The 27,740-nt window shown below is 39.2% G+C and overlaps 1 protein-coding gene across 1 annotated transcript in view; it reads left to right on the top strand.

Moving 5' to 3' along the window:
• Positions 1 to 19,035, top strand: part of WDR64 (WD repeat domain 64) — a gene marked incomplete at both ends in the record, with an annotated part of 51,538 nt that extends 32,503 nt beyond the window's left edge. Inside the window, 11 exons of the mRNA XM_084261079.1 lie at positions 2,212 to 2,388; positions 3,236 to 3,366; positions 4,670 to 4,762; positions 9,297 to 9,456; positions 10,824 to 10,929; positions 12,579 to 12,640; positions 13,034 to 13,143; positions 14,030 to 14,215; positions 16,350 to 16,449; positions 18,178 to 18,252; positions 18,904 to 19,035. Coding sequence (XP_084117205.1) covers positions 2,212 to 2,388; positions 3,236 to 3,366; positions 4,670 to 4,762; positions 9,297 to 9,456; positions 10,824 to 10,929; positions 12,579 to 12,640; positions 13,034 to 13,143; positions 14,030 to 14,215; positions 16,350 to 16,449; positions 18,178 to 18,252; positions 18,904 to 19,035 — 1,332 coding nt within the window. The remainder of the gene's footprint in view (positions 1 to 2,211; positions 2,389 to 3,235; positions 3,367 to 4,669; positions 4,763 to 9,296; positions 9,457 to 10,823; positions 10,930 to 12,578; positions 12,641 to 13,033; positions 13,144 to 14,029; positions 14,216 to 16,349; positions 16,450 to 18,177; positions 18,253 to 18,903) is intronic.
• Positions 19,036 to 27,740: the final 8,705 nt, after the last annotated feature.

Genomic DNA, 27,740 nt, shown 5'->3' with positions numbered 1-27,740 from the left:
ATTGGCTTTCTGCCTTTTTGTCTAAGCATTAATTAGCCTACTGCTGGTTTTCACCATTCTGATCATTGCATTCCTTGCATTTGCTTTCCTCGAGGAATCAGTAGTTATAGATCCTTTATGGTGAAAGCTTTAAGATATTGCTGTTGTAATTATAAACAGTATTTACCAGTTTCTACTTCACCAGCATCTGAGACTGATTAGAACTGTTCCTGCAAATCCCATTCATGTGTTTAGACTCACTGCGCCAGCCAGAGCCCCACTTTTTGACAGCACCTAGGCCTAGGGCTGGCCATGTTCTCATGATGCAGCTGTACCTTTTCCTCCTTTGCTGCTGCCTTGCAGCCTGAGTGCGTGCCTCAGGCAGTGGAAGCCACAGCATCACCTACTTGGGTCTGGATACCTGTCTATGTCAGAGATTGCTGTCCCAATTCTTCAGCTGAGCCCTCAGATTCAGACACTGCTGACCCACCACAGTCATTCGCAGGCCATAGAGGCTCTGTTTCAGATTTACTGATAGGAAGCTCCCATGTTTCAAGATTCAGTTTCACAAACCTCAGAGGTCTCACACCTAGACAGTTACTTTGAAACTCTTCAAATGTAGCCTCATGCCCTTCTTGGTATATTTTCCCTCTATGGACAGTAGGTGACCATGATATTAACCTGCCAAAAACCCCTCATTATCAAAGCAGATTTTGGCTAATATTTATTTGTTCGTTTGGTTTGGGTCTAAAATTGCTATGTTAAGACAGTGGCTGCTTAAGAAACACTACAAAGAAACAAGACAGGAATAAATCAGGTGACTGACTTGCTGGACTTGATTTTGAGAGTCTAGTCTCTGTTCTCTTAAGCTAAAATTAACAGGTTGCTTCTTGGAGCTCACAATAATTGGGCTTTCATTTCTCAGACCAACCATGTTTTTGTAGAATTTTCTTCCTCAAATTGGAATGTTTTACTCGGGACAAAAGCCTCCTTCTGGAACTATAAATCCACTATGTGCAAAGAAACAGAGTCTGTGGGGAGGAGTAGTAAGTTTTACTAGACAGATTATACATTTAGGGGGGAAAAAAACCCCCACATACAAGCTCTTATCTGAGTTAATTATTTATTACTTTTGAGCCTCCTGCTAATAAAAAGCTATTTTACACAGGGTTTGCTTTTGAAATTCAGGTATTTCTGAAATACCACGTGAAACCTGTTGTCCCCTGGTGTTATCACTGAAATTGTTGAATGATTCCTACAATGTAAATATATCCCTTGACAGATAAGTGAGGAGTTGATTCTCCTCCAAGTCCTTATGAATCTAAGTAAATTAATTTTGTTTCACATAATTGAAAAACTCAATTTTTATAAAATTGTTTCAGTGATAATGAGAAATATGGTTTGTTATTATTACCTTTTAAAGAGGCTTTGAAGCCTTTAGCAAGGTAAACTTGAGTAGCACCCCACAACCAGTTCATCCTCTGCAGAAATCCATTATAGATTGATTAATTTTTAGTCCTTCCACCATTCTTGTTTGATACATGTAATAGAATTACTAAAATCTTCATCATTGCTTCAATCTGGAGTTCAAGACATCTATGAAAACAGTAGAAACCTAAGAAGCTGATTTCAGTAACCCTTCCAAAAATGGTCGGGAAAATCAAAGTTAAAGCAGATACTGAAGTGAATTTGTTATAGTTGGGAAAACCATCATGGTAACTCCCGGTAGCCTCTAGGCACAGTGGGAATTGCTCCAGACAATGGCTGAACTGTGACTGTTTCTTCTTACATGCTTGGAACAACCACCAGTTTTGTTGCTATGGTCAGTATGAATTGGAGACTAGCAATGTTAATAAAAGAAGCAGCTATTAACTGTGGAGACAATTTACTTTAAGGGGGCAGTTAAACTGAATAGAATCAAAATCTCCAAACTTCACAGCCAGACAGCTTCTAATATCATAGCAGCTAATTTAAAGTGAGCTGTCCCTGTCCTAGGAAGTCTGCTTTGGCAGGGGGTTTGGACTTGATGATCTCTGGAGGCCCCTTCCAACCCCTAAAATTCCGTGAATCTGTGGAATATGTCAGGCTGGCACTTCAGTTTGCAGTGTAGGCATATGCTAGGTGCTATCTGTAATAGTTTTAGTAGTCTGGAACAGAAAAGAAGCTTTTAACACAATTTTGCTGATAATTTTCTTATGAATGCCTGTTTCAATAAGTTGGTTATTTTAATAGGGTAACTCGGCTCAGACCTATCTATATGTCACATGGGTGCTTCCTGAAGCAGTGTCATTTCCACGAAGGAATCCAGTGGTGTCTCTGTCACTGAAGCCTGACACCTTGCAAACAAATAATTTTTTTCCGGATATTTACCTGCTATCTGACACCAGTTCCCTGAGGAATGATGCAGAGGTGAGACACACTTCAAAGTTCCGTATCGTTTACAGAAGATTAGAAAGTAAAATGTTTACTGTTCATGTTTTAGCAACAGGATAGGAACCAAATAAGGATATCAAACTTTTCAGTACACTGAAAGTCTAAAATTGTGTCAGAAAGTAATTGTTTCTGAGGGATATATCTGCCTAATAACCCATTGCATAGCTGTTTCCCTGATACATACGCTTCACATTCCTGTACAAACTAGTAAATTGAGGTTCTCTTAGAAAGTCTAGAAATGAAATGCTGGTCATTACTATAGCTAGACTGATGCTGTAGTGGCGCATAAAGATCAGTCTGGATGTTAAAGTGATTCCATTTTCTCTTCTTCTTGCTTCAATAAAATAAGATGTCAAATTTGTTGACCACTGTAACTTCAGTTGTCCAGGCTTAAGATTTGTGTTGTATAATTCCATTACATCTGTTTCAGATCTGGCTGATGCTTATGGAAAGGTCAATATATATCTTTCCAGGGACTTACTGCTTTAACCTGATTAGAGTATCTCCATACATACCTATTTCTGATTAGTCTTCAGTTCTTACGGCTGACTTTACAAGCTCTAATTGCAGCCGTGCCATACCCTGCAGGTCAGGTTGGCAAATGGAAGTCACTGTCCTATGCAGCAAGGTGTCTACCAATACTATCACTCTTGCTTCATTCTGGTGCTTCCATGTAGCTGAAATACAGTAGTAGTAGAATAGCATTGACAGTATCTTGTAGATACTGTCAATTTAGGCATCTCATTGAACTAGCAGTTAAAACATTTCCCTCTCCAGTGTACACATTACTTCTACCTTTTTTTTTTTTTAATTTTCTTTGTAGAGTTTTGTACCTTCTGTGGAAATTAAATGTTTTGATGTTTTAAAAGTAGAAGAATGCAGTTTGATAGCTACAGGAAGTGCAAATGGTGCAGTAATTTTATGGGATTTTGAATCTGCCTCTGTGAGATGCCTGTAAGTATTATTTTCATGGAGCTGTAGAAACATCCTAATTTGGAAGGTTTAGTTTTGGGAAGACATCTGGAAATAATGTTACTTCAGATGCTAATGGCATGTGTTCTACATTATCAGTATCACTGTCTATACCCAGAAGACTGGAAGTCACATTAAATAAGAGAAAATCTGAAGTGATTTTGGAGGTCTGGGAGTAAAAATATTTCACAGGAAGTAACAAAAAAATGAGTATAGGATGGTTCCAGATATTCTCATGCAGATTGAGCTGCTACATCAGGAAAGTGAACCATGAAAACATGTCTGGTTAGGCTGAGTGGAGCAGCACGGCAGTATTTCTGTGTTGCATTCAGCTTTGGAGCCCTCAAAACAAGGACATGGACCTGTTGGAGCATGTCCAGGGGAGGGCCACAAAAATGATCAAAGGACTGGAGCACTTCTATGAAGATAAAGTGTTGGGGTTGTTCAGCCTGGAGAAGGACCGTATAGCAGACTTCTAACACCTGAAAGGTGCCTGTAAGAAAGGTGGGGAAGAACCTTTCATGAGGGCATGTAGCAATAGGATGAGGGGTAATGGTTTGAAACTCGAAAAGGGAAGATTCAGGTTGGATGTTAGGAAAAAGTTCTCCAGTATGAGGGTGGGAGATCGCTGGACCAGGTTGCCCAGAGTGGAGGCCCCATCCCTGGAGATATTCAAGGTCAGGCTTGATGGGCCTCTGAGGCAACTTGTGCTAGTAAATGTGTTCCTGCTCACTGCATGGGGGGTTGGACTAGATGGCCTCTAAAGGTCCTTTCCAAACTAACACATTCTATGATTCTATGGTGATGAAATAAATGCCTTTTAAGACAATAAATATATCTAATATTTTCCCAGCATCCTTCATGTTTGTGAGAAAGTGAGCTGAGCTTTTCTGTACCATGAGAAATAAAACTTACCTGCAGTTCTGGATCTGTCTCTTCCTTTGTTTTTTCCTTCCCATATATGAGGGAATCAAATCATGTGCATGGAAGACAGGAAATCTCCTAAATACTAATTCTCAAGAAAATACTTGGATGAATGAAATGTTCATCATGCCATCAGGTTCTTGTCCTGGCATGGGCACATTCTGTACCTACTCTTCACTGACACTAATCCATCAAAACAGATTAATTGATACTGAAAAACTGTGTCTATAACTTTTAGGTGATACTCATTCTGGGAAATTAAACATTTAATTTTTTAGATTACAAATAAATGTCTGCAACTTTTTCTGGGAACAAGATGCAACCTATTTGTCACATCCTGTACAAACTGCTTTATTTTCAGGTGTAAAATAAATGAAGACACCCAGGCCGCAGTTCTTCAAGCATCAGGAGTCAATGCCGTGTTATTCCTTGTTCGAAGCACTTTCTCTTCCAGGTAACCGTGTGCATTTTATCTTCCCCCAGGAGAAGTGCAGTCATCTGGAGTTTTGTTTTAGCAAACTGATGTCATGTTTGTCCAAGATAACTGATTTAAACCAAGATTTTTTTTTTACATTTAATCAATTCAAGCTCAGTTAATTAGCTTTCCCATCCTTAAATTTGTATAACGCTTATCAATCCATATTGTATGCTCTTTTTTTTTACCACTCCACTAAACTATCCTTTTCTCCTCTTAACTGACCTCATAAGGCTCAATTCTGTTGAAGAATTCAACAGAAGTTGTTTTTTGTCAAGTATTAGTTTTCCCATGCCCTGTAACTTCTTCGATTCTTTTCTCTGTGAGATAACTCTGTGTGGCAGCAGGTTTTTATTTTAAACCTGATACAGTCCTCGTGGTATTAGATAGCTCTCAGCAAAGACAGATGCAAGCTCGTTGAAGCGTGCAGCCTCAAGTTAAATCTTAAAACAAGCTGGAAGCTGACATAGGTTGGTAGTGTTAGATGGAGAACAGAATTTTAGTCAAATAGGCTCATTTTGAGAGAAAGGGGTTGCGTATGTACATAACTTCAGAAGTGCTTGTCTTCCAACAGATGCACAAAGGCAATGGTAGCCAGAAGGACTCTGTATGCTTTAAATACCTAGGCAGCTTTAAGGTCTTAGGCAATTAGGCAGCCTTTTTGCTCTCCTGAATCACAGGAATGGTTTCTGGTCTTATGTTGCTTTAAAACCTTCAAGTAGCTTATGCATTTACCACACCCCTCAATGTACCAGTGCCACTTACTTCAACAGAAATTTGCTTTTTGGCATTATAGCTTAATTATTAACATAATAAATCCTAGCTAAATTAAAATGGGGTGATTACAATTCACAAATGGAATATTTTATAAATCAAGAAAAGTTCTGATTATGCTTAATCAGGAGGATCTTACAGCGTCTTTGAATCATATTGGCTTAGGATGTTTTGTACGTACTGGGAAGGTACTTGGATGAATCTGATTATTATCATATAAACACACAGAACGTAACAAGTTTGTAAAATAAAACACTGAGAAATTACAGTGTCACAGCCACCTGTCCAAATTTAAGCGGGCTACGCCAGCTGCATATTTTCTATATGTCCTTCACTTTTGTCCCAGTTATTCAGGTCAGAAACAGAGCAGCTGTGACATTGGTGTATGTTATTTGGCCAGAACTTTTCATTAGCACAGTCAGAACTTTTCTTGACTCAGAAACACAAACATGGAAGACCACCTCCAAATTTTTTTCCTGACTTTGGTCCACAGATTCCTATTTCTGATCATTATCTTAACAGATTGAAAATAAGTTTCTATAAATATTTGAAAACTAGTTGCAGAGCAAAGTGGTGTGTAAAGTGAAAGGGAACAAGCCATTTGTGTGCACTGATTTTTTTCCCCTTCACTTCTTAAGGATGGATGCCAGTATCGGGTTTGATTTACTATGGATTTAATTTGCTCAAATGTCCTTGCCAGGACAGTTTGGCTGTGTACTATGCAAATATTGCCTAGTAATTTGGGTGAATTTGTAAGACACCAACAACCCTAAGTTTAATCGGTCTAACCAATTCAGTCATTGTTATTATGCTTTACCACCCTGGATTATGTTGATTTCCAGATAGCAAACAATATCTTCAAGAATGTTAGTGATTTCCAGTAATTTCTTTCACACAGGCAACTTAGTCCCCTACCCTCTACCACTGCTAATGTGAGAAGTTATGAGAGCAGTTCTCTGGACCTATGTAAGGTAGGTACAGTGGCTTCATGGATTTGGTAGCATTCAAAACAAATTTCTGCTTACATATTGGTTTAGGCTTTAAAATACTATGGTTTACTGAATTCCCTCCATAATGCATGCACAAAACTAAATATCAAGAATTACAGAGAAATGAACTTTGCTCACCTGAGGAGAATGAGGTGGGGAATTATTAATACATTCTGTCAGGCAGCTAGTCCTGTTGATACATGGGATAGCTGAATATCAAAGCATCAGAAGCTTATCGCTGGCAGTTCTGACTTTCAAACGGGAATAGAAGAACACAAAGGGGAAAGTAAAATCTACAAATAATGAAATACTTGAATAAAAGTGGAACCATAGCTATTTTGGAGCCACGCTTGCTTGAATACATTACTGTCTAATAGCAGTACAAAACCCTTTTTAATTTATCATCAAAATGCCAGTGTCTCAATCTGTGTATCTTTTCTATGGGTAGCATTATGATTTCTGTGATACTTTTTTGTCCTTTTATACCAGAACAACATGGCAGATCTCCAGAGGAGCAAACACCAAGTAGGCAAAATGACCTCTTTCCAGCATATTGTTTCAGCAGAGCATGGCAGTTCCATAGATTCCCAAGTAGATACAGGCCTAAATGTCATCTGCAAAGCAAAGTATACAATATCTTGTGCTCTGTAGTCATTAGAATAACAAAACTGACAGCTCTTAAAAAGAGCTCTACCTTGTGCACATTGCCCTTTGTCCTGTCAAGGGGTACCACTGAGAAGAGTCTGGCCCCTTCCTTTAGACACCCACCGTTCAGGTATTTATAACTGTTGATCAATAGGTAAGATGAGATTGACAGGCTTTTTTACTTCTAAGATACCTCAAACACTTGTGCCTGCATAGTTTTCCTGCCTTGTGTGAAGGCAATTTTTGAGGTTGGTGTACTGATTTCTGTCAACCTTGGGGATCCTCGGAAGCCTATGTAGTAAGGCACAAATGAAGGACTGGGGCAGTTCTCAGCTTGAAGATACAGATGAATACATTACTGCTATTTATGTACTTTTTTAATCTTTGCTCAAGGCAGTATCAAGATTACATGCATGTTCTGAACTAAACTCTCGAGTAAGAGATCTAGGTTATGTTCATACAACTGTAAGGGACCAGCTTTGCTTGTCCCAGTAAATTCATGCCATTCAGCCAAATTTGGATTTTCCATGCCCCTAAATTTCCATTAATTTCATTTGTGATTTCTTCATCTGTGATTTCGATTCTCCTCAGATGAAATGTCTCTTGTTTTCACTCAGTGCTGTCCCGGATTGAATAGAAATTAGAGGAATATTTTAAACCTTCAATTTAAAAAAATTAATTTCTTAAAATAATTTCAACTAGGGACCTGTTCTGTAGTTGCACCCGGGTTCCATTTTATAATCATTACATTTCATTCCTTGCTTTTAGGACAGTATCAGCAGTGATGAAATTAATACTCAAATAACTACAGGTATGGAAGGATGTTTTTCATTCTCTTTGTTGTTGAACCATAAATTCTGCCCAGATGATCACAGAAACAGAGTTTGTCAGTTTGTCTGGCAAACTGCATCTAGAATACTCAGGATACCATTGGTACGTGGATGTCACAACTCAACACCTTTTGCTCACCCATGATTTCTCAGTGCTCACCCATGTTTATTTCTCACCCATGTTTTGCTCACCATGTTTATTTCTCAAAAGCCAGGCCCGGATGCAGGCTATGTAAGGGCTTAATGACGGACTTTTTAAAAGAGACATGATGCTGAAAACCTTGCAGAATTTTGGAATGTCATGTATAAACAAGTCTCTTCCACAAAAATATTCAAGGGATGAATTATTGGAATGGTATAGCAAGAACTGAACTGAGTCATGTATTACTGAATGGCCTCACAGAGGAAATCTTCCAAAGCAGATGGAATTTTAGAGGGAAAAATCTTCCCTATCAAATATATCCTTAAAATAGCAAAATCAAGAGAGAGCCAAGTGCTTAAGAGTTAAAGCTGTGCAAACAGAGACAGTGAATTTGCCAGAATCTAATCCTCTAGATTCTTCTGAATGCTTTAGACATCCTCTAGTGGAAAGAAGACTTTCCCAATAACAATGAATCTGATCATCTGAAATGTGGATTTCAGCTGAATTTATTTTTCAAAGAAAACATGCCCTGATACTCAAATAGTCCTAAGTCTTGTAGCTCAATGAAATCAACACTCATAGTTCCTGAATCCACTGAATGTCCATTTCACTGAGGTCTTTCATGGAACCCCCCAGCATCTCCAGCTCTGGGGAAGTAACAGCAGGAGTTCGGAAAAGGTTCTCCATGACCACCACCTTACATTTGGCAGTTTTGAACTTGAGAAGTATAGAAATCCAAGATTCCAGAATTAAGTGTCATTTACTTATTAAACTTTATTTCATTGCTGAATTGGTAGTAAAGTCTAGAAGCTGCATGCAGAAACTGCAGAACTGCCTCCTAGCTGTCCTGATGACCACTGTTGTGCAGTCCTTCTCCGCTCTCACTGGTACCTGCAGTTCCTGTGAAATCTGTTGCTTTGCTCTGAATAAGGTTCCCCTGCATCATGGAGCAATATTTCTGGCTGGTTTAGATAAGATCATGAAGATCATTCTAATTTCTTTTCAGTTGTCTCTTCTCCATACTGTAACATTTTTAGAGTAATGTCATCTTGATGACAGAATTTATCTTATTTTTTTTTCCTAGTGTTATGCAATTTCTGTACATTCAAAAACGGTACTAAAAATGTTGGCAGAATGTTTGATTATTTGTGTTCCAAAGCAGAAGATGCAACTATGTATAACCATACCCAGTACTTGAGCATGGATGTACCATTATCCGAAGCTGTAGCAGGACACTCACCAATATTGGCTTCTGCTCATGAAAATGGCTGTATCTGCCTCTGGAGTATTCAGGTAACTATCTGAACGTCTTTGGGATGGGACTGGACCAATAAGAAGATAATTCTGCTAATGTTTGGAAACATGCTTTATAACTAGCAGCTACAGCAGCAGATGCTTTATTGCAATTTTTGGCTAATAGTTTTTTCCATGGACACAAATTATCTCTTCTTTAATAACTGAAGCAGAGAGTAAAGGCAAGTGGAAAATGAAGAAAGATGATTTTTTATGACTTTACAGTCAGTTTTTATTGTAATTATATGAAAGTCTAGAAGTTGTTTTTTCACCCACGTCTTTTACTTTCTAAGAAAGGGTGACAGGCAAGGCAGGGTGTGTTGCTCTCAGAATAGGAAAAATGTGTATGGAACATTGCACAAGACAGCTAGTATGGTTACAAATCAGGAGGGAATAGTACCCTAATATATAGTGTCCTAATACATAGAGTCTACTGCTATAATCAGCTTGTAAAGCCAGACATACAACAGAATGCCATTGGCTTAGTTGTCATATCACCTCAGACCTGTGAGATTCCTGTTCCAGGAAACATGTTACTCTAAACAAGAGATAAAAAGTAAATACAGAAAGAAGGGGGAACACCATGACATGGCAGAGTAATCCTGGTCATTGTGGCAGACAGTGATCGTAATACATCAGCCGTGTAAGGCTTTAACAGGAATCCCAGCAAAGGCAAATCAGAGCAAGAATTTTTCAGGAAGATGGTGTGGTATCTTTGCAGATGTTTTATGCAAAAATAGAATATGATGGTAAATGTCCCAAGTACAGAAGGTGTGGGCTTAGTTGGGGTTTTTTGTGTTCACAGTTGACGTATTGGTGTGCTTAGATTCCTGTAAGAATCTCCAAGTTCAGATTATGATGAAGTCATCACTGACATGATTTTCATCATCATTGCATGGATCACACAGCCAAGATTCTCCTTATCAGCAAGATTTTCTCCTTCACCTTCTTTCACACCTGAAGAGATAGCAAGGCATAAAGTCTACTAAAGCATGCTTGAAAAATATAACAACTTGTTGAAGGAGACATTATGGGTCTCATTATGGGTTTCATGCAGCATGAAACTATATTTCAGTAGCAAATGTATTCCGTGCTGATGATATTCCACACAGATAGGCTGTGAATTGCCTGAAGAGTGAAACACCTCGTTCTTTTGATATAGAAGATGTTGCAACCAAAAGAATAATTCCAAGCTATCTTCGACTTTTAATAGATTAGGAAACTACCTTTTTAGCTGCTGTCTGAATAGATATGAGCTGAGTAAAGCTGAGTAGATCGAATCAATGGCACTTCTGATGCATTTATTATTATTATTTTTTCCCTGTAGCTATTATAAAGACAAATATGTGTTTATTCATTTATTTTAGGGAAACTTAGTGAAGGAACTTTTGCCATTTTCAAAATATCCTTCAGTTCCTCTGACAGCACTACGTACAGACATCTCCACTAAAATGCTTCTGGCAGGCAGTAAGGGTGAGTAAACTTGTTAGTCATTCTGTTCAGGACAGTTTGTAGGACCACAAAATAACACGTAAATGTGCCAGAAATGTGGAAATGAAGGTCCAAATGCTGCCAATCTTTCTCCATCAAGGTTATAATTAAATAAGTGGAAAATGTATTTCTGCTATAGAACAGTGGTAGATTAAAGCTTAGCATTACATATATAGCATTATCAGTGGAGATGTTTTCATAAAGGACATTACAATTTTCTGTATTCACAAGCCCCGAGCATACTTTTCATTTTAATTACTGTATTAATACCAAGAGCAAAGATTTCTGCTAAAAGCAAGCAAAAACTTCATGTCCATGGTAATAAAACCAAACAAAACCCAGCAGCTGTGACTGTACCAAGAGCCACGATTTGGACAGTGCACAGAAATGGCTTCAGCAGTATGCTGCTCTATAAGGAAAGAGCACTTGTGGTCTGTGCTAGCAGCTCATTGTTAGACTTTTAATTTCACACCAAATTTGGCTTTCATTTGGCAGAAAGTACAAAGTACCTGCTGTCTGATTCTCCTCCAAATTTTTAGACTCAACCTGGCAGTTTTCCATGTCTGCATCTGTGCTATGAGATTTTTGTCCTTAAGTGTGTCACTTTTATTCTAAAATAACTATTAGAACTGTTCCTGCCAGTTTCCTGCTCTTACACTGTCAAAAGTTGGAATGAGCAAGGTTTTTTTTCCCGTTTGTTTCAAAACTGAGCAGTAGTTCAATGTTAATGCTGAAAAAAAAGGAGATATCCACTCCTCATTGATTCACATCAGTAAAGCAGTTCAGGAAGGCATCATGCACTGACCAAGGTTTTAATTAGTTCTGGGAAAGTATTCACTCTATTACCTATTTGTCTGATACTCTCCCTTTGTCCTTTCATGTTTATGCTATTGTGTATTTGCTTTTCATGCTTTCCTCCCCCTTCTCTCTTAACTGTTCTTCTCCCACCAATTTCTTGTTCCCATTACAGATTTTTCTGTTTTAGGAAAAGGTCAACTTCTTTGTCAGCCTCTTTGCTGGCTTGCAAACGTACAGCCCTGGAAACCAGGTGTGACCAGTATGGAGGTTGGAATTACACAAAATATTCCTCTGTCTCACAGTAGAATTGAGAGATAAGAGGGAGCCTAGGGAGGACAATGAGCAGTTATGGGTCATAAGGAAAATGATTCGTTTATTCTAGCTTCTCATGAGTGTGCTAAAAGGTTATAAAACATTAAGCCTTCACTATGCATGCAATTAATCAAACTTTGTCCATTTTACCAGCATTGAAAAACAGTTTAATCCCTAGGAAGCTTTCATACCTAGTTTATGCAATAAATCACTGTCTTAACAATATGACTTATTTTTTACTCATGTCATTTAAAGAAAAAACTTTGTTCTTTCCATTTTAAACATATCCAGTTAATGATACATTATTCACTGAAAACTATGCAGATTTTTTTGCATGTCAGTGAATGGTCCCCTATTTTCTAGTTGACAATGAGATAGTGACATTCACCTCAAAAAGCTTTCACTGACCCATAATCCCTGCTTCATTCTGCCTGTGTTTACCAAGACCAGATGGTAACAACTAGTGAATGTTTAGCAGTAACTAAATTTATTGATGTTTTGTTTTTTCCTTTCTTAAACAGAGGGACATGTTATGTGCTGGAGCATTGACTCGTTCTTAGAAGATCCACAAAATAGTAAAAATGTAAGGAAAAAACCTCACAGATTTTCTTTAATTGAACAGAATACCAAGAGAAGACAGAGAAAAATGGATTCAGAGCTCTATAGGGACTAAAAATGTTTCCTGCACATAAAGGTCATGTTTTTTTCTTCAAATAATAACTTGGTCCTGTGGGGAAAAAAAGAAAAACATAAGTAAACTGCTGTTAGCATTATTCCATTGTGTTCAAAGAGGCTCCATTAAAAACGATTATATCCATGACCCCCGAGTGATATTTCAGCCATACGCCATTTGGGGGGATTACTTTTTCAGTGCTTCTAATTTTCAGAAAGCCATGCTGATAAATCCACTATGCTAGCAACCATGGTAGTATACAGAGCTACCTTATATGTGGTTATGTTTCTTTTTTCCTCTCAGCAAATAAAGGAGAAGCTTTCCTGGAGAGCACACTCTAATGAAGTGGTTGACTTATTTCATGAAGAGGAGGAAAACGTGATAGTGACAGCATCCATTGATGGTTCAGCCAGGTATAAAAATGACTAATACTTCATACTGCTATGGCCTCTCATTTGAACTGCCTCCACAGTTCCTCCTCTTGCAGGACTTGTACATAAGCCAGAATTTAAATAAAATACAACATTGGGTGCATTTTCTGCTCTGCACCTGAAAGAACTAATTTTTTGCATGCCCCATCATTTTAGAAATTACCTCCTGTTCAATACCTGTTAAACTCACGTGGGTCCTAAGCATGCAATTAAACATTGCAGTCTGAAGATGCTTTATAGAAAAGTGTAATTCCATTTTAGCTAGAAAGTAGTTTTTTACAGAGAGAGTGGTGAGATGCTGGAACAGGCTGTCCAGAGAGGTAGTGGATGCTCTGTCCCTGGAAGTATTCAAGGCCAGGTTGGATAGGGCCCTGGGCAACCTTGTGTAGATCCAGGCCTGGAGGTTGGTGGCCCTGCCTGTGGCAAGGGAGTTGGAGCTCTATGATCCTTGGGGTCCCTTCCAACCCATACTATTCCATGATTCAATGATTCTATGAAGTACACTTGAAAAGGTTTCTTTTGTGTTTTGGAGAGAATCAATGAGGGAATTTTGTGTAGATCCTGACTGGGTGGCAATACCTTACTGTAGGAGCAATTCAGGATATTGGTTCCTTTACTTCTCAGTCTCAGAGAGATGAACTGTTTGTTTTCTGAATTTTACAACATCCTTCTGAGATATTTTTTACTTTGAAGTTACTTATAAACAGTGAACTCCAATCTCATTATTTTTTTTTATGACTAGCATACTGAACTCTAGAACAGTGCTGCAGGACTTGTTCATGTAGACAGATATTTTGTCACTTTCATTCCACTTCTAAAAGTGTCCATGTTTCCTTTCTGTCCTTCGGCACCACTTCTGTGTCTGTAGGCTCTGGCATGCCACCAACGGATACTATCTCGGTTACTTCGGACAGTCAAGGAAGTTTGACTTATCAGACATGAGTCGGTTGGTTTTGCTTTGCGACGTTAATAACTTCCCTACTATAATTGAAGAGGAAAGCAAGCATATGGAAGAGAAGAAGTTTGAATATCCTCTAATGCTGGACAGGGACAAGTAAGATCTCACACATTACGTACAACTAGGGGAACAGTCTAGAAAATATACTTACCAAACGCCTTTGACCTGAAGGTCAGAAAAAATATATGTATTTCCTCTTTTAAAATGTTTTTACACAGCATGGATAAGTCTCTTAATTGTTAAATATTTAAACACACTAGATGACAGGATAAGATGATGTTCAGGATTTGAATTCAGTTATAGTGATGATTACGTAATTGTCTCAGATTTTAGCATAAAGTTTGCATGTTTTGTATTGGTTAACAGCATGCTTCGTCTCCAGTTCCACAAGCAGATACACTTCTGGAATCCAAAAAAAAATGTTTAAAAAAAGCTTAATTTGAACAGTTTCAACCCAAAGCCAAATCTTACTGTAAGAATAAACCAAATTTAATCTTTCAATTTAAAAAAAACGTTCTTAAACTTGCTGGGATGTTATGGATACTTTCCTATACCTCTGGTCATGATGCTTTGGCACTGGCATTAAGTGTTTAATAGAAATGCTGGACCCCTCTCCTTCAAGGTAGAGTTCTGAAGGCATGTGGGTTACAGGTCAAGCCAGAGAGCCCTGGCGCTCTAGTTTAATTCATACTTCTAGTCCGAGAGCTGCCTGGTACCTTAATTAGCGGGTTGACAAATTAATATAAATACTGTAACAGGAATCTTGGAAGCATGCATATTGCTTTTAGCAACAAAGCAGTCCAAATGTGTGAAAAATTACTTCACAGCTTAAAAAGCCATGCAGGCTTTAGCAGTAAGGTTTCAAATACCATGTGCACTCTTAGTTCGCCTTTTAACCAAGCACTTTGGGACAATGGTAAATCTCTGAGGTGCTTTACTGTTACCCCATTTAAGTCAGTATCCTGCTAACTCTAATTATTCCATAGAGTTCTTATTAATGTGAGTAGTCCTACTGAAGTCAGAACAGTAACTCATCAACATAAGAGAAGTGCTTGGCTGTGTTTGAAGAACTAACCCTGAAGTCTTTTTGTATAGTCACCAGCCAGCTTGAAAGCTCTGGAATCAAAGATATTAAAATGAAGCCAGCTAGCCTTAAATAAACTTTGCCTGTGTCAAACTGTGAATACTTTTTGAGGACCTTTGAAATACTTCAGTAAAAGAGAATGGCTATCATACACTTAAAACACATTAATTAAACAGACTGGAAGCAAATGAGAAGCCTGCTTAACTGTGCAGAGACCTGAAAAAAAGAGAAAAGGCTGCCACACACTGTGCAATAGAAAGTTTCTGTCTTATTCTGTATATTCTGCATGCTCTCACCTCAAGAGTAATTTGATTCCCCTGGGTTAATTGTACATCACAGAGTAATGGGTAGCTAGCCAACTGTCAGCCAAAAGGCTGTATTGCCTGTGGATGCTAGGTTTTGTTCTTTACAGGATACAGGAGTTTCTCTTGGGTCAAGTCAGTATCTTCATGATGCTGGACAGCTGTCTTAAAAGTCACTAAGATAATATTTTAGAATTTCAATTAACAAATTGAGATATAAATTGTATTAACAGATATTCTCCAAATTTATATATACCTGAAAATGTACAAACCCAGCTGAATAGCAGAGGTGCTTACAATTTAAACAAGTGGCTCAGGTGGTCTACTGAAAAATGTTGGCAGGTAGATAGAGTCGTATACAATAGTCTCAGTTTCTCTGTGAAGTTTATAGTTCCTTAATTTGTGTGATCTGACTTAATTTTTTTGATTGTAAGTGAAACTGTGTTAATCTACACTAACAGACACTCTAGATAATTTCTTCTCATGATTATCTTTGGAAACCAGATATGTGAGCAGAAGAAACCTTCTTTGTTATGAAAGTTGCATGGAGGGATTGTAGTCAGAACTGACAGAAATGCTGAAAAGCCATTATCAGTCAGCAAGTTAGCACCCAGGTGTGGTAACTAGTGCTTTTCATATTAACATTTCCAGCCTCTGAGAGATGATAAACCATTATCTGGATTGACAAAATATTAGTGAAGTACTACATGATGCCTATAAAGGTTCTAATATAAATTATATTTTGAAGATGGAATAATTTTATTTTGGAGCCAGCTAAGAATGTTGCATTCAAAACTGACATTTTGATAGGAACATCAGATTTTTTTCTGTCTTGTATGAACAGGTGGAAGTCACTGACCAGACCATCTTCAGTTGTAAAAAAGCCTAAACATGCGGACAGAATTGAGGACTTGAAGTTTTTCAAAGCTCTGTCTTCTCTAAAGGTAGCTAATGTGTATGACATTTGTTTCTCTTCTGTGCAAAGTATAGGAAATGCAATTGTATTTCTCATTTAGCAATTAGACATAAATAACCCTACATATCCTTCTCATTCAATGGACAAGCTAGAACAAAAATTCATAAACAGAGGGATTGAAGAAACCTTTATGGTTTTCATGGTTGTTGTTTCACCCTTCCAAGGTGAGTGCTATTCAGTGGCTGTGCAAACACCTAGAGTATATGATTACCTCACCCCGATTCACTTGTCCTGTCTTTCTGAAATGGGTAATGCCTAGTAGTTAATGCACATCAGTAATGCTTAGAATTAACAGACACACCCTGGAATAGATTCCTTTGGGAATATTTTGCATTGTTGAAGATGTGGCATCTCTTAAACTGTTACTGCTGCAGCACACTCAGTAATATATTAGAAGACGATGGAAAAATGTAAGTGGAAAATCTCTGTGTAATGTACCATTTCAAATTAAACTGATGTTTTCAGTTTGGATGGAAACAAGGGTCCTCTGCAATATTTCAAGCTGCAGGTGGATTTTTTGTTCCTTTCTGGAGGACCATAAATTGTCCTCAAGTTGTGTCAGGATTCATAGAATCACAGAATCACTAGTTTGGAAAAGACTTTTAATATTATTGAGTTCAACTGTACCTGTCTACTACTAAACCATATCCCTAAACACCTCATCTATCCATCTTTTAAATATATCCAGGGATGGTGACTCAACCACCTCCCTGGGCAGCCTGATAACTCTTTCAGTGAAGAACTTTTTCCTAATGTCTAATCTGAAACCGCACTGGTGCAGCTTGTAGCCATTCCCCCATGTCCTATCACCTGTCACTTGGGCAAAAAGACCAACACCCTCCACTCTACAACCTCCTTTCAGGTAGTTTTAGGTAGTGATAAGGTCTCCCCTCAGTTTCCTCTTCTCCAGGCTGAGCAACCCCAGTTCCCTCAGACACTGCTCATAAGATTTGTTCTCCAGCCCCTTCACCAGCTTCTTTGCCCGTCTCTGGACGTGCTTCAAGACCTCAATGTCTTTATTGTAGTGAGTGGATTCATGTGAGAACAGATGAACGGTCAAAGTACCCAAGGTATTTTTGCAAATTCAGAGCTTTCAGCAGGTGACAGCAGAAATGTCTTGTTCATCTGCATCTTTCCCAGCTGACTGCTGAAGTGTTTGTGATTTGCAAAGCCCAACAGAAGGATAGCCAGACTGACAGTCCAGTGATGAAGCTGTCTTCTGAGGGGGATTTCTTACTCCATGACTCCTTGGCTAGACTTCCACTCTCCTCTGATAGCATACATCTACCAAACCTGACAAGTACCCTGAAAATTATTCATTTATTGAGCTCATCCAAGATGTTAATAGGTGAGAGAACTAAGTTAAGTTTAAAAAGTACCTTTAGCATGGGCAATAAAAAAAAATCCTTCCCATTAACAGTCTTGATGTTGTCTCCCTTGGGAAGCTGGAATTTTGCAGGTTATGTATATTCTATAGCAGAAGAACGACACCCTCCCCATTTTAAAAAACGTTCAAGGCAGCCTTTACATGGTACAAAGACAACCTGAGCATAAACCATAATCTCTCTATATAGTAAATATACAGATTTATTTAGAATATGAATAATAATAATATGTAATTCAGTAGCAGAAGTAATGGTTTCATTACCTTTTACATTCAGCTAGTAATGTACTGACTTTGTCTTCCCTTGCTCAGACACAACCTTTGGAAAGTTCTGAGTATGGAAACAGAGAGGCTGGTGCAATATTTGGGTTTCTTCCTATCTATGAGGTAAGCACAGTTGTCTTCTTTTCAACCTGGCTGTTGAAATGGCTGATGAATGCTGGCAGTGGCATTCATCCAGCAGAAGCCATTAGCCCCAGTAAATTATTACAACCACATACTCGGACATATAATATTATATTTTTAACTGTCTGCTGCTCAATTTCATTTTCCAACATGGCTTGCATTGCTACCTATCCAACTTCATTCTCTGTTTGGTGGAAGCTTGAGGAGGCAGTTGAAGGGTCTGCATCACAAAGTGAGTTTTCCAGACATCTGTGTCTCCTGTTCAACCTCATGTCATTAACTTTTTGTTCAGATCCAGCTCTTTTAGCCAGCCCCAAACCTATTGATTCTTATCTGCATAAAGCTTTGGCTATTGTAAGCTAATACTATTTTAGGGGTGCTATCAATTTATTGCCAGCTGTCTAGCAAGGTGTCCAAGGTTGTTCCTCCTCAGGAGAAAGACCAAAATATCCACAACCTTATCTGTCCCACCTATCATAGGATGGAAAGGATCAACCCTAGCAGAGGTGCTGATCTCTCTCTATTGAGGATACCTATAGAACAAGCTTGGATGAGACTCCTAACATCTAGATGGCTAGTTAGGTGGGATGAATAGGGTACTCTGCATATGTATGACAATGTTTGTGCATGCAGCATTACAGAGCATCTCAGAAAACTCAGGAGTACACGGTTAAAATAGTTGGCACATATGCTATCCTTCTGACTGTGAATGTGCCTTGGAAGTCTATGTTTTGTTTTCTTCCAGAAGAAGACAATACAATGTAATGTGCCTTGGTGAGTTAGGAGCAACTAAAATGAAGCCAATTGCTCTGAAATGGATTTATAATAAAACAAGATAAGACTTTTTCTGTGAGCTACATGCACAACAAATTATTTTTTTGTCTGAGCTATTAGAAAATGCTGTCAAAGTGGTCTGTTCACCTGAGAATTCACTGACATTTTCCAATTTATTTGCTAAAGGTTTTCAGTGGAACAAGCCTAAGATGTCCAGTCCCACTGGATGAATAACTGAGACAGGTTTCAGTGGAAGACAGGGTCAAGACAAATAAACATTGCGTCCGTCTTCAGGAAAGTGAATTAGCAGGTTCCTTATTTCATTTTTTTTTCTCAATTTTTTTTCTATTATATTTTAATCCATTTCATTAGGAAGTAGAGCATATAGAAATCAAATCTTTACTTCTTTTCCAGTCCTTCAAGTAGAGAATAAATTCTAATAAAGCCAGTGTATGATTACAAAAAGATACTCACAGAAAAACCCATCTCACAGCTCTTTGATGCTTAATAAGGAAAAGCACTTTATGATGATTAACTGCTTAAAGAATGAGAGCCACAGATCTTCAAAATTCTTCTTTTTCTAGCTATACAAACAAGAAAAAGAAACACTATTCCAGAGGTACTGCTCTAACCTTCTCTCATGTTTCACTCATATTTTTGTTTGTTCAGAAGGTGTCTTGACTAGAACTATTAACAGAATGCCATGGTCTTATTACCCCCAAAATAAATTTTCAGCAGCTCAGGTTCCTTCTGGTTTATGATGCTTTGTTTCAGAAACACACTAACATGTCATGGTATGGAAAATATGTTTTGATAAGATTTCTTTTAATTAGTTTTTCTGATCAACTTACTGCCTGTCACTTCAGGTTTACGGGCAAATTCTTGATCCCTTGTTGCACCAAATTAAATTTTACTATGCAGATTTAAAACAGTAAAAACCACTGTAGGTCAAATCAATTGACCTCAATTATTTATCATTTTTATTACATGATGTATCATTCAGGGGGTGATGAAGGTGAAAGCATAACAGTATTATTTTATCTTTATTGTGACTCTATATGGACTCCTTACACTGAACTGCTATAAATGAGATAAAAATTTATAAAATACACTCACGGTGATCAGACATCATACTCCTTTTCAGCACTTGCCAGTGGCTGTTTCCTTAATGAGAGGCTAGTAACAATGCTATTCTGGTGGACTTTGTGTTAATTGAAAGTCTTCAACTATTAGCCTCCTGGATGTGCTAAAACCTACTTAACACCTTTCCTGTTTTTATGATTGGACCCTGAACCCTTAATCTAGAACTAAACCTTTGATAGCACTGGAAGAGAACTGGCAGATATTGGAACCTTATCTCCTCACCAACATTTAAGAAGCCAAATTAATAGGTTTGTCCTTTTTCTTCTTCCTTGGCACAGTAGTGCCAGTAATGTCTTCTTATGCTTTATTTTGTATTTTCATCTAAATAGGAAATCTAAATCCTTAACTAGCACAACTAATAATAGTATCATATTGAACAGTGTCTTTCATCCTGTGCTGCATAATGAGTTGCCCTTCTGCTTGGGAAACCACATGGAGAAAGGGGAAGGGATTATTTGGTTTATGTCAAAATCATTCCTGTTGAAATCAGTGGATAGCCCATTCGACGTTGAAGAATTCATCATGGCCCAGAGACACCTTAACCAGAACCACTGTAGTTAACGACTATATACAAGAAAGCTCACTTGCCTGAGATCTCAAACCAAACATCTGCTTCCTTAGGGAAAATGCTGCAGGAACTTCAGTAATCAGAAATGGGTAGAATTGATTTTACACCCTGACAGGAAAATACATGAATTTTAGTGCCAAAGGAGAATGGCTGTATTATCCAGTCTAACCGTCTGGATGGCACAAGCCAGAGAACCCACCATGAATATCCTCTATGGCCAAATGTCTGTTTGTGCTGCTATCCTGGTTCCCAGTAGACGGGAGTATCCTAGGGTTCTCAATGCACATTTGCTGCCAGTCATTCTCTATGGCAAAACCACAGTTTTCCTCTCTGTTCCAAATTTGTCCAGTTTGGACTTTCATATTTTGGATATTATGCTGCCTTTTTTTTCTGCCAGACTAGCAACACATCCTGTGGGAGTATATTTTAAAATATTATGATCAACTGTATTGGATCTGGCTGGGATTAACCCAATTTTCTTCATAGCAGCCTGTATGGTGCTGTGTTCTGGATTTGTGACTAGAACAGTGTTGATAACATACAAGTGTTTTGGCTGTTGCTGAGCAATGCCTCCACAAGATCAAGGCAGCTTTTTCCCACCCCCAGTGAGCAGCCTGCAGGTGCACAAGAAGCTGGGACACAACCAGGACAGCTGACCCAAACTGACCAAAGTGATAAGGCATACCATATAATGATCTCCTGAGCAATGAGAGCTCATAGAATGGAGGAAAAAAGCAAGATGGCTGTTGTTATGGTGTTTGTCTTCCCAAGCATGCGGAGGCCCTGCTTCCCAGGAAGTGGCGAAACATTTGCCTGCTGATGAGAAGCAGTGGATTAATTCCTGATTTTGCTTTGCTTGCCCATGCAGCTTTGCTTCACCTGTTGAATTGTCTGTATCTTAACCCATGAGTTTTCATGCTTTTGCTCTTCCAGATCTCTCCCCCGTCCCACTGGGAAAAGAAAGCACCTGGGTGGGTTCTTAGCATGTGCTTAGGGTCAACCCACCACGTTCACCAACCTTGTGATTAAAACTAAAATCAGGTTTGTCTGACAAACCAAGTGGCACCAGATAAAGTGCAACCCACCATTTACTGTTTGTACTCCCTTCGCCTGCCCCATGATTTAGCAGTGTATGAAAGGTAACACCCCTGCAGCTCCTCGTGTCCCATTTACCTTTGAAAGACAGCTACATCAGCTCTCTTCCAGCTACCTGAAAATAGCATAGTCTTCACATATTATTAAAAATGAACAGTTCAGGTTCAGAGAGCTCCTTACCCTTGTTTTTTGACACTGGTATGTGCTATAACTGTGTAAGATTTTGGTTTTGGTATCATCCCTGTTTCTAGTTAGAATGAAAGTATGTTACTGTGGTTGCAAGGTATCCCACTTCAGTTTGTTAACTGACTGCTTCCTCAGAAGTGGCTAGTTACTCAAAACTGATTATTTACTTGTTCTTTTCTTTTTACCAAACCTTTGTCACTTCTAGGATTTCATAGGCTCTTAATTTTTGAGTTGTAGTCTTTGTGGTCTGGCTGCCCGTTCCCTTTGCTTTTCCTTATTGATCGCCCGTGTTTTGCAAGAGCTGATTCGTACTCATGTCTATTCATGTCACTATATTCTTTAACATGCACAAGAGCCCATCCATAATGTAATGTGTAACGATCATGTGTTTAATCCTGCACTGAACTAAATCAACAGATCAGCTCTAAAGAGGGAACCATGCTGTAAGGAAATGTGTCAAATATGTATGGGGTTTATGTATTATCTTTAGCAGCCTTCCATCCTACCTTACTGTGGTGCTGTTTAAATGGTGACAAAGTTACAGTGCTATAATGCTCTGAGACATTTTTTTCCACAATTCATTAAGTTAAAAAAACCCCACCTGCAGTAGCAGGTGGCATTGTTCATCATCACTGTTTACTTGAAGGCTTCTAACTCCCAGGGCTTTATGAATGCCAAATGGAAACTGGTCCCGGACCCAAAAATTTTACACAATAGTATTATCCAATTGTCTTTCTTATAGTCACAAGAAAAACAGAGACGCTTCATTTCTTTGAACAGATAAATCTACTAAGGCACTGCACAGCATTCATTGGAAGAAGAATAGTTGTTTATTGTGTGCTAGAGAACAGAGGATGTTACTGGAAGGAAATTCAGCACAGAAAAGCATACTAGGCAAGTGATACTTTGAATACAACCACTCATCTTCAGTCTTCTATATGCTGGATCTAGGACAAAACTGTGTGTTAATGAACTTGTTTGTATTAGCTGTGGATTTTCTGTCTGTCCATGTCTCTGCAATCCTTTGCAGGTTAGTTTCCTTCCACCAGCATCCACAATTACTTTGCAGGCTTAAATGTTCCAGGTGTACCAGCTGTTTGGTTGTTCCAGATTATTTCTGTATTATGGAACGATATCTCAGCAATAAAGCCTCTTTCAGCACGGCACAAATTGATGGTTGTACTGGCTGCAGTAGTTAGTTTGCCAGAACTTCATTACAGCCCTTGCTAGGGCCTTACAAAATCTGGGGCGTTCTTCAGCTGCCCTCACCCACTGAGGTAGCTCAAGCTGAATGGCATCAACGGTGCCAGAACTACGGGAACCAAAAGTCTTTGTTATGTATCCACCGCTATAATAGCTCCCATTATTTGGGCTAGGATTGGATGGAGAAGGCACACACACGTAGCTGTTACTTTGTTCTTCAATATACTTACCCAGACTCCTGTTCCCTGCAATCAAAGTCTCAGAAGACACACTGACTAGCTGACTGGCCAGATGGCTAATTGAGGAACACGATGCAGAGTAGATGCCCGAGTTAAGGGAAGTTTTTGAAAGGGTGTAACCTAGTTCTATCCACTGTTGAGGATGTGCTTGTCCATGGATATCCAGAATCAGGCCCTCTGTCATCTGTGATTTTGCAGTGGTCAAAAATCCCATATAATCCTCCCAGGCCTGTTCTGCTTGGGGAATTCCAAAGGAGGCTTCTTCCTTGCCCCTGTTAGCATCCATCTTGAACCTCTGTAGGTGGTTTATAATGATATGGGGGAAGAAGCCATCAGTAATTTTGTTGATTTCTTCAGCAAGAGCCAGAGCCACATCTATAGTATACCTGTCTTGGTTGGTGGACACTTTGCATTTCTTATAATTTTGAATACCTCCAGGTGGACACTCATGTGTGAAAATACAAGAGGATGTCTTTGCATCCCAACAGCCAGCCTCTCGATCAGGGATGTCTTTGGGTTCCATTGACCCTCCATGTGGGACAGAGAGAATAAGGGTCATGTTGCCCACTTGATATTCTGTGAAATTATTATGACCAAATATAACCTCTTTGGTACCAGTGGCTTTCGAAAGCAAATACAACATGGAAAGGAGGAACAGATACATGTTCTTCATTTGCTGCTGGAAGACTCAGCAATATGGAATATATTGATGCCTACATAAAAGCAAAAGGGAGATTTCAGATTACTTACAGGAACACATGAGAGACTGTTCAGCTGCTGCTGAAGCAATTAGTTACTGACTAACCTATTTTAATTTTACTCCATGTAGTACAAAGAAGAGCATTTATTATGAGAAACAAAAATGAACAGGACACTTAGTGTGGCTAGATATAACTAATACCAAAGAGAGAATTCTCCCAGAATAACAGGGCAAGGGAAATGGTAAGTTACTGGACCTCCTTCACTTGCCCAGAAAGCACAAACATTATTTGATCATCCTATCTAATCCCAGAGAATCACTAGCAAAATATATTGATTTTTTTTCCTAGCAAAGCTTCCCTTTTTTCACCTCTGAAATATAAGAAAAACCTACCAAAATTTGATAGAACACCTGTAACTCATTGATCTGTGTGAAATATGTTTCCATTACCCACATGGTTACAGAAACTAGAGGCTACGTCAGGTCAGACCGGCACCAGGCTTCTCTCAAATAAGCCAGCTGACAAAAATTGAGTGCTGCCAAGCTCTCCCTCTCTTGCTATGCTCCAGGCTGAGTTAGTTAGACAGCATTACAGACAGGTACCAGCTGGTGTGTTAAGCAATTATTTTATTCTCTCTAGTTTTCAAGCCTCTGTTCTCTTGGAGGGAGCTAAGATATTTTTAAGCCCTAGATAAGTCTGTCATCTTTTGGAAAGCTGGAATTCCACAAGATGGTGACAGTGGTTTGAAGGCATTACATCTCTAAAAAGACCAGAGCATTGAATGTAACTAATGTGTTTGATGGATGTAAGACTGAGTAATGTCAGTGAAAAGCAGAATAAAAAGGGATACTTTTCACTTCTGTTATTAAAAAAAAATAATCCCTCTGTGTAGAACAGATGAGCAGTATGTGTATGGATGCATTTGCAGATGAGGCAAGCTGCCCTGCTGTCTGTCCTGCCCTATCACTACATCACCTGCAGAATGCAGAGGATGAGAGGCACACAAGGGAGACAACAAGAAAGAACATGCAGCCTGAGAGCTTGTGTGAGAGCAGCAAGTAATACTGAGGACAGGGTACAGTGTGGAAGCACCCTTCTATAGGCTGCCTGCTCTAAGCAAAGGAGAGGGCAATTTCACCCAAACAATGCAGCAAAATATTCTTTTCCTGCTGTGAGGGAATCCTGCTGGTTTTTTAGCAACCAACCTCTGCTGCCCACTGAGCTGATCCACACCGAGAAGCCTGTACTCAGAAATCAACCATCTATCCTCTCTTCTTTCTGGGCTGTAAGTCCCATAAAACTATCAGCTGGAATCAGGTACCTAGGAATCCAATCTACAGTTTTCCTGCAGAGCATGATTGACACCTTTTTTAAGTTTCTTTTTAACTTTTTGGTTAAAGGGTCCTTTTACTCGAGCTACCAGCTGAAAATAAGCTTTTATCCCAGTCCTCCTGTAGTTCACACTTCCTTAGATTTCCCCGAGACACAGACCTTCACCTGCTAGGTCAGTCTTTGCATCATTACCAGAATTGTTGGGGAGAGGAATATTTTTAAGCACTATTCAAAATCCCTTTTCTCAGAAATCCAGGCTGCACGTGCGGAGTGCACAAGCCTAGGAATAGCTTACCTGGTGTGCAGCAGGGCCCAGCACCAAGTTAAGATAAATCAACAGCAACAACTCCTCGTGCTGCTCGCCTGCCTCTGAAGAACTCGGCTTTCCTCTGCCTCAGGCTCTCACCTTAAATACAATGACAGGTCTGTTCCTTTCCCACCACCTGCCAAACTGTTTGCTGTCATCTGCAGCAGTTTGCTTGTCTTGTCGCAATTTCTGTTAATGATTGAACCAAGCTGTTAACGCTACATCGCGCCTTAAAGTCATACGGAGAGAGAGCTCACTATAATTCCCAACCTGGAAGAAAGTCACCTGGGCACAGCTCAGGCTCTGGGCAGACTTGGTGAGTCCAGAGGAACTCTATGACTGGTTTAAAGAGTTTCTTGGAGAACATACAGACAGTGCAGTTGAAAAAAAGTCGCAGTAGTGGTGCACGGAAACTGACTTTACAGCTCATAAAGAGTTATAAAGCAGGTATGTTTATTCAGCTCCGGGTGCACGGGGTATCGCTCCTCCACAAATGCTGTCATTTGCAAAATGCCCATCTGCTTTCCCCATGTGAAAAAGTGGAGAAAGGCAGGGCTCAGCAAATGTCTTCCATACTCAGGATTTCACTGAATGATGGCCTGAAAGTACAAGCCAAAACCCTTGGATCAGCTTAACCAGACTCCAAGAGATGGCAAAGGCAATTGCAAAGGCAACTTGCACTGAACACCTTGGTTGGACTTGATGATCTTCAAAGGTCTTTTCCAACCTTGTGATTCATGTGCTTGCATGAAATTAGCTGCATCAGATTTTGAAGAAAGTACAAATGAAATGAAATTCTGCCATGCCCCAGAGGGGAGATGCAAGAAGAAATCATCTTCTTTATTGCACTACTCTCCTGCCATGCCTAAACGTGTGCATTGCTCTTTTGGTATTAGCTGCCAAAAATAATATTACGTTTAAAAGTAAAAAGACCAAAAAACTTCCTTTCACCAATTAAAAAAAAAGGTTTGTGTTCTCAAGTGATACCATAGAGTTGTATAAAGGCTGGGAATATACTTGCTACCCTAGCACTACAGGTCATCAAACAAAACAGCTTGGTTTTATGCCTGTAGGCTCAAACCTTGTTCACCTGACTCACTTAGGTGTTGGTACTTTTGACCAAAGCCACCGCTGGAGGCATTCTAGTAAAATCAACAGAACAACTGGTGCAGCAAATTATGTCTCACCAACTTCACTGACAACTCAAGTAGGCAAGATGTGAAGCTGTAGCCTCCACTGTTCTAGCTGTGAATCCCCACCAGGCACTAAGTGAGAGAGTGTGGTTGTCACTGCTTCATGTCTTTCAGTACAGGGGCTGCAGTACTTCCAGCCTTTCAGTACAAGGGCTGTGCAGTCTGGTCTCTGCCATTGGCCTTAATCTTGTTTCTACAGAGAGTTATGAGTGCAGCATCATCTTTTAGGTAATGACCCACTTCCTGCCACAGCTACAGGTTTAATTGCCCCTGCCCCTGTGCCTGCTTGTATTTTCCTCAGTGCTTCCTGAATGCCTTCACAGAGTTCTGTAACGTGAAAAAAAGGTAGTAATAAATACTTCAGGCTTCAGGTACAAGAATAAGAATGGGCAAACAAATGATAGTGTAGTTGTGGTGAATGTGGTTCCTGTTGGTCTGTGGTATGTAATTCAGCACACAGCATAAGTTGTGTTTGCAGGACATCTCAACACAAGGTTTGGAACATGTTCCTATGATTAGGAACAAGGAATTCACGTCAATATTTCAGATCTCTTAGTAAATTCACTTAACTGAGGAGCTGAAGGAAAAGACATGGCTGTGGACTGCCACACTAATTGCACCAATTCACACTGTTACTTTTAAGGTCTTCACAACCTGGAAGATCAGAAACAGATTTATTTCCAGGAATGTTATATTCTGAGGCAAATCCAGCAGCACCGAATTATGACA

The sequence above is a fragment of the Gallinula chloropus genome, assembly GCF_964237585.1.
Source record: "Gallinula chloropus genome assembly, chromosome: 3".
Taxonomy (NCBI): domain Eukaryota; kingdom Metazoa; phylum Chordata; class Aves; order Gruiformes; family Rallidae; genus Gallinula; species Gallinula chloropus.
This window is presented reverse-complemented; position numbering and strand designations above follow the sequence as displayed.